Source organism: Ailuropoda melanoleuca, chromosome 11, assembly GCF_002007445.2.
Source record: "Ailuropoda melanoleuca isolate Jingjing chromosome 11, ASM200744v2, whole genome shotgun sequence".
Taxonomy (NCBI): Eukaryota; Metazoa; Chordata; class Mammalia; order Carnivora; family Ursidae; genus Ailuropoda; species Ailuropoda melanoleuca.
In genome coordinates, this window is record NC_048228.1 from 11,724,651 (window position 1) to 11,732,621 (window position 7,971).

Genomic DNA, 7,971 nt, shown 5'->3' on the forward strand with positions numbered 1-7,971 from the left:
AAAAAAAAAAAAAAAAGGAAAAGGCAGCTTCTGAGGATCAAGTCTTAAGGGAATAAATGTGGTTTTTGGCAACTTGCAATCAAATAGGATTGACAGAAAATTCCAAAATCAGACACCAGTATGTTTTCTGAGACACAGAGGGAGCATGCTAAAGACCAGTGGACACTAGGTGGACAGGCGTCTCTGCATGAACACTGCCCGTGGGGATCCTGGCACACACACGTGGAACAAAATTCCCAGCTGGGTCACTTTCCTCAGTCACAAGGGCAGAACAGGGCTGGGCAGAGGGCATGACCGAAAGGAAGTTTGCACAGGCCCTGTGTGGTTTCACAAGGAAGGGAGAAAGCGTTCTCCACAGGCTCCTCTCACCCTGTCAGCTCCTGGAGCTCGTGGGTCGTGAGCCTCCCCTTATGCCCCTTATACACGCTCGTTCTTTCTCTAACTCCAAGGCCACATAGAGATTTACGGGGACTCTTCAGTTGCTTTAGGTAAGTTCTGACATTAGTCTGTTCCCTAAATTCTTGGTCTAGTTACCAGCAAAGTAGAAAAAGGCAGCACAGCCTCTGCTAAAACACAGCAACAGATTTATCTGAACCAGGACGGAGACCTCTCCCTCTTTGTAAACAGAGTTGGCTATATAATATATATTTATATATTTAGATATAATTTTTTTCTTAATGAAGATTTGACCCCAGCCTGGAGTGAGTGAGGTTGGGAATTGGGGTTTTGGTTTATGGGAGTAATTCCGTCCTTTGTTTTCCCAATTCTCAGTCCAAATGCTTGCACGCTGGAAAATTAAAAGCCACAGAAAGGGAAGGGGGTTTAGAACACATTATCTCTTTGCTCGCACAAAGTACAAGGCGTTTGTTTTTGGATAGTACTTCACATTCTGTTTCTTGTCCATGAGTCCTCCAAATATGATGAGTTCACCCCTGCCTTGGACCACTGTATGCAGGCTGGTTTCAGGAGGTCCGACCACAGAACTGCTATTAAATACTTTCCATTTGACCCGCCCCTTCTCCTTGGTGTCCTTAATGTCTAGCACATACATCTGCATGGGCTTGCAGTTCATACTCTGGTACAAAGGTTTGCCAACATTTAGGGACTGCGGAGGGTGGTGGCCCAGGCGGCGGGCAATGGGAGGTAAGGAATGTCCATCTCCTTGGGCAGGCCCTGGGCGGGGAACGGGCACTGTTTCTCCACTGCTCAGGTTCTGGCTCCCGGGAGAGCCTGGAGAAGACCCCAGAGGAGGACTTAGTGCTGCGGAGGCTGAGGGGCCTTTGGACGACATTGCTTTGATGGCTTCTAGGCTCCGACGCAGGGCACCTGGGGAGACAGCTCCTGCAAGGGCACTGGCCACGTGTGGTGGGGTATGCACACCATTCGTTTGTTCAGGAGGGTGTCGCATGCTTCCCCCAACTGTCCTGTTGTCCACACCATCCATATGATTGCTACTCGAAGCGGGTTTCAGATCCCAATTCAGATCTATTGATCCTAACCTCAGATCTTTCTGATCCGGTAGTGACCCTCGTCGGGGGGCCAAAGAAAGTCCCATTTTGAGGTCATATCCTTCAGTGGTAGACGGAGTGCTAGGAGATACGGCCTGCACAGGGCTGTCCAAGGAAGAGCCACCTACAGCTGCTGTTCCTGGAGACAAATTCCCACCATTGAGGATGGGAGAGCCATCTCCTCTGGCTGGGGAAAGGCTCCCTTCCCGGGAACTTGAGGGGGTCTGCCTTTGAGCTCTGGGCCTCAGTGTGCCCCAGCGGCCGTTAACACAAGGGGCTTCATCCATACTCCTTACTGGAGACTGAGAGCGGTACTCTCGGGTTTCAGGAACCAAAGCTGGAGGAGTGGCACTGATAGGCGATGGGCGGGAGTTCAAACTGGGGCTGAGTGGGGCTCTTCCACTAGGAGCCTGGCTGAAGACCACCACACACTGCCCCACCTGGAAGACAAAAGACCTGTGTTCAGTTCTGAGCATTCATTTAAGCATCAAACATTTTATTATGAGCATCTGGGCAAGCACGCATTTCGCAGATACCGGAGATACAGAGATGAGAATAATGTAGTCTGCCTTCTAGGCTAGAAGAGGAGACAGATACACGGGAATAATCTATGACTGAACCATGACAAGTGCTATCATTAGAGGTGTGTGCAAGATAGGGGTGGGGTGGAGGGAGGAATCAGTTTTTGTTTGGGGACCCTAAGGAAAGGCTCTCAGGCAAAGAGATCCTTAAAGCTGACACTTAAAGGATCAGTGGTGGGGGCGCCTTGCTGACTGTCAGTGGAGCATGCGACTCTTGATCTTGGTGTCAGGAGTTCAATCCCTGCGTTCAGCGTAGAGATTACATAAATAAATAAACAAACTTGGGGCGCCTGGGTGGCTCAGTCGGTTAAGTGTCTGCCTTCAGCTCGGGTCATGATCCTGGGGTCCTGAGAATGAGCTCCGAAGCAGGCTCCCTGCTCAGTGGGGAGGCTGCTTTCTCCTCCCCCTCTGCCCACCCCCACCCCACCCTCCCCTCCCCAGCTAGTGCTCAAGCATGCTCTCTCAAATAAATAAATATACTTAAAAAAAAATAAGGATCAGTGGGGCCCACACAGGTTTCCCATCTAGAGGTTCACATATGAGCAATGCCCAAGGAGCAACGGTTAATGTCCACTTCTTTTATGACATGAAGGTGTTTTTTTTTCCCATACGTATTTGCTTGGAAACCTGACAAGCCAATTAGGCTTTATAGTTAGGGCCCTTCTCTCACTTACCCGACAAGCTGGGTGGCACCACAGTTCTGGCGCCCCATGGTCTTCGTTTTCTACCTTGAGTGGCTGCCAGGCCCAGGGGCCCGAGTGCATGTGCAACAACCAAGCATCCTTGAAGAGCTGGAAGAGAAGGACCAATGCCAGGATTCAGGTGAGGTACGATACACCACACATACACCACACATACACATAGTGGGAATCCCAAAGCTGTGCTGTCTGGCCTACAGGGTGTGTGGGCTCTTCAGAAAGAATAGCAACATGTGTGCGGCGCCTGGGTAGCTCAGTGGGTTAAGCATCTGCCTTCGGCTCAGGTCATGATCTCAGGGTCCTGGGACTGAGCCCCGTATCAGGCTTCCTGCCTAGTGGGGAGCCTGCTTCTCCCTCTCCCTCTGCTGCTCCTCCTGCTTGTGCTCTCACTCTCTCTCCCACCCTCTGTCATATAAATAAATAAAATCTTAAAAAAAAAAAAAAAATCTTAAAAAAAAAAAAAAAAAGAATACCAACATTTGAGGTCACTCATTCACTCATGCCCTCATTCATTCATAAACTACCACTGGCCTGGAACATGGAATTGTGCTTGTAACCCATGAATCATGATCTCAGGGTCCTGGGTATTGAATTTTGCCTGTGTGTGTGTCTGTGTGTATATATGATTTGGTGGGGGAGAAGGTAGATAATACACACCTGCAACTTTCTGAATCTGCATTCTTAAATAAATTCCATGTAAACTCTGGCAGCAGCCTGTTTTCCTGTCCCACCCCTCCTTGAAAAAATGATAGCAGCAAACCTTACAGCCTAAAGATGAAGTGGGAGTAGGAAGAATATAGATATAAATATGAATATTTAAGAGACAACTGTCTCTGATTCAAAGCATCTCTCACCCCACCAAAACCAAAACCAAAAAAACAGCAGAGTTTGGCCAGAAAATACCATGGCTATATACCCAAAGTGAAAAAGGTATTCTCTCAATAAAAAGGATGTCATGCTCACAAGGTGAGACAGGGGAGCAAGTTTTAAAGTCTTAGCGGCATGTGCCTTGGAATGCCACACCAGCAATACTCACAGCATTCGGACCGCCACAGCCTCCAAGGATTAAGATAGTTGCATCATCTATGACAATCTGGGGAGAGGAACACATTTAAAATAAACCTACAAAGACACAGGCATCTGACCTCTTATGCGTTAGTGGTATATGAAAATAGCCTACCCAGAACCCAAATTACAGTATTCTAGTCACCAAAAGCTCTCCATTCTCCCAAAACCATGTCAATTCTGATCCTTGTGAACAAATTACTGATGATTCACCTGAATGGATATATTCCTTGTTGATCAAACATTAACATGAGTGTACATAAAATGCAGGGTTCTCTTGAGAAATGAAACAGCAAAGTAAATTTTGGGGAGAGGCACAATATAAAGCCACTAAAAATAAACACAACCCATTAGAAGTTGAAAAATAAATACCAGCAAAAAAGAATGACAAAGTCTCTTTGGCTTATGCATGTTGGCAGCTTACCTGACTCCCTCCTCCCTTTCCCATCCTAACTGGAAGATGCTACAGTGTTTGCTGAATAGTTATTTTAATTCCTGAGCACCTGAGATTGGCCACCTCGAGGATGAGGACTGGGGCCGGAGATGTTCGGCTTGGACCACGCCCACTGCTCAAGGTCAAGGACCCAGACATCGTTGCTCCTATAAGAGAAGGACATAAGGTTGAAGGAGTTGGGAGCTCCCAAGGACCACAGAGCTGATATAAATGAAGTTACATTTAGATTTTATTTGTTTTTTAAATCATTATTTTTAAGTAGGTTCCATGCCCGACATGGGAATTGAACTCATGACCCTGAGATCAAGAGTTGCATGCTCTACTGACTAAGGGAGCCAGGTGCCCTGGAAGTTACATTTATAAAGATGCCCAGCAAAGTGCCATGGTCACAGCATCTTAAACTATATTTTTCTTCCCCTTCTTTCCTTGGAATCCATCTCAAGACCTTCAAACCTTTGCTCTTCCCACTGACCCATAAGGCCGCTTTTGAGTCATGTCTGCAGCCACATACTAGTACCNAAATAAATAAATATACTTAAAAAAAAATAAGGATCAGTGGGGCCCACACAGGTTTCCCATCTAGAGGTTCACATATGAGCAATGCCCAAGGAGCAACGGTTAATGTCCACTTCTTTTATGACATGAAGGTGTTTTTTTTTCCCATACGTATTTGCTTGGAAACCTGACAAGCCAATTAGGCTTTATAGTTAGGGCCCTTCTCTCACTTACCCGACAAGCTGGGTGGCACCACAGTTCTGGCGCCCCATGGTCTTCGTTTTCTACCTTGAGTGGCTGCCAGGCCCAGGGGCCCGAGTGCATGTGCAACAACCAAGCATCCTTGAAGAGCTGGAAGAGAAGGACCAATGCCAGGACTCAGGTGAGGTACGATACACCACACATACACCACACATACACATAGTGGGAATCCCAAAGCTGTGCTGTCTGGCCTACAGGGTGTGTGGGCTCTTCAGAAAGAATAGCAACATGTGTGCGGCGCCTGGGTAGCTCAGTGGGTTAAGCATCTGCCTTCGGCTCAGGTCATGATCTCAGAGTCCTGGGACTGAGCCCCGTATCAGGCTTCCTGCCTAGTGGGGAGCCTGCTTCTCCCTCTCCCTCTGCTGCTCCTCCTGCTTGTGCTCTCACTCTCTCTCCCACCCTCTGTCATATAAATAAATAAAATCTTAAAAAAAAAAAAAAAAAGAATACCAACATTTGAGGTCACTCATTCACTCATGCCCTCATTCATTCATAAACTACCACTGGCCTGGAACATGGAATTGTGCTTGTAACCCATGAATCATGATCTCAGGGTCCTGGGTATTGAATTTTGCCTGTGTGTGTGTCTGTGTGTATATATGATTTGGTGGGGGAGAAGGTAGATAATACACACCTGCAACTTTCTGAATCTGCATTCTTAAATAAATTCCATGTAAACTCTGGCAGTAGCCTGTTTTCCTGTCCCACCCCTCCTTGAAAAAATGATAGCAGCAAACCTTACAGCCTAAAGATGAAGTGGGAGTAGGAAGAATATAGATATAAATATGAATATTTAAGAGACAACTGTCTCTGATTCAAAGCATCTCTCACCCCACCAAAACCAAAACCAAAAAAACAGCAGAGTTTGGCCAGAAAATACCATGGCTATATACCCAAAGTGAAAAAGGTATTCTCTCAATAAAAAGGATGTCATGCTCACAAGGTGAGACAGGGGAGCAAGTTTTAAAGTCTTAGCGGCATGTGCCTTGGAATGCCACACCAGCAATACTCACAGCATTCGGACCGCCACAGCCTCCAAGGATTAAGATAGTTGCATCATCTATGACAATCTGGGGAGAGGAACACATTTAAAATAAACCTACAAAGACACAGGCATCTGACCTCTTATGCGTTAGTGGTATATGAAAATAGCCTACCCAGAACCCAAATTACAGTATTCTAGTCACCATAAGCTCTCCATTCTCCCAAAACCATGTCAATTCTGATCCTTGTGAACAAATTACTGATGATTCACCTGAATGGATATATTCCTTGTTGATCAAACATTAACATGAGTGTACATAAAATGCAGGGTTCTCTTGAGAAATGAAACAGCAAAGTAAATTTTGGGGAGAGGCACAATATAAAGCCACTAAAAATAAACACAACCCATTAGAAGTTGAAAAATAAATACCAGCAAAAAAGAATGACAAAGTCTCTTTGGCTTATGCATGTTGGCAGCTTACCTGACTCCCTCCTCCCTTTCCCATCCCAACTGGAAGATGCTACAGTGTTTGCTGAATAGTTATTTTAATTCCTGAGCACCTGAGATTGGCCACCTCGAGGATGAGGACTGGGGCCGGAGATGTTCGGCTTGGACCACGCCCACTGCTCAAGGTCAAGGACCCAGACATCGTTGCTCCTATAAGAGAAGGACATAAGGTTGAAGGAGTTGGGAGCTCCCAAGGACCACAGAGCTGATATAAATGAAGTTACATTTAGATTTTATTTGTTTTTTAAATCATTATTTTTAAGTAGGTTCCATGCCCGACATGGGAATTGAACTCATGACCCTGAGATCAAGAGTTGCATGCTCTACTGACTAAGGGAGCCAGGTGCCCTGGAAGTTACATTTATAAAGATGCCCAGCAAAGTGCCATGGTCACAGCATCTTAAACTATATTTTTCTTCCCCTTCTTTCCTTGGAATCCATCTCAAGACCTTCAAACCTTTGCTCTTCCCACTGACCCATAAGGCCGCTTTTGAGTCATGTCTGCAGCCACATACTAGTACCTAAAGAGTGAACGAGTGACAGCAGGAAATAGCTACTGATCAAGATATAACCGTTCAAAAGCAAAAACCACAAGGAAGAGAAAAAAATGATGCAAAAGGTAGCTCTACCATCGTTCAGGAGATAAAGATTTATCGATTCTGGCTACAAAAAGTAATCTCAACATGGCTAATGAGATCTGCAGTTTTATCAAGGACAAACTGGCATCTCCAACCCCCAAGGGACCAGTATGGCAAGGACAGACTACTAGAAGGCAGTCTCTATGTTACCGTCACCTCGCTAAGGTCATTTACTCATACAGAGGCACACAGGAATAAGAACGCTAATACCGTAAAGCCCTAAACTTTCTTATCCGGGGGGCAGCTCACAGTCTCTCCACAACTGTTTTGAAATAGGAAGATGGGGAATAGCTTGTCTAACAGAGAAGAGAGCTGGGTCTGGAATGTTTTTACTGCTGAGAGCTCATTAACTTCCCTCTCATGACCACTAACACAGCTACTACCAATTCTAGAGAGTGACTCAGATGGACTGCTTCGGCTCTTGACTCTGGCATGAAGTGGCCAGTTGTGGCCAGAGATGGTAAGGACAGCAGGTAGGGAGCACAGCCTCACAGAAGTGCATCGGACCTGACAGTTTTCTCCCACCTACCCACACCCCCAACCCATCTCATTTGGAGAATGAACCATTTTCAACTTGTCCTGTCCATCTACCTCCCTTCTCTAAAGCCAAGAAGGGCACAGGCTGGGTCATAAAGGACAGCAAGTAAAAGCACTCTGCTTCTTAGAAGGCAGCCTTCTGTAAGCGCAGGGGGAAACAGACAAGGGGGAAGCTATATCGGAACTTGATCCGCCATTGGGAATGAACCAAATACCAAATGAAAAGATTCTACACAGCTCTG

At 46.2% G+C, this 7,971-nt stretch overlaps 1 protein-coding gene across 1 annotated transcript in view; it reads right to left on the reverse strand.

Moving 5' to 3' along the window:
* Window positions 1–748: 748 nt before the first annotated feature.
* The window catches only part of LOC100478734 (F-box only protein 42), an 89,023-nt gene continuing 81,800 nt past the window's right edge, over window positions 749–7,971 (reverse strand). The window contains exons 9-10 of the mRNA XM_034672082.1: window positions 5,036–5,152; window positions 749–1,948 (exon numbers count right to left, since the gene is read on the reverse strand). Coding sequence (XP_034527973.1) covers window positions 833–1,948; window positions 5,036–5,152 — 1,233 coding nt within the window. The 3' untranslated portion in view covers window positions 749–832. The remainder of the gene's footprint in view (window positions 1,949–5,035; window positions 5,153–7,971) is intronic.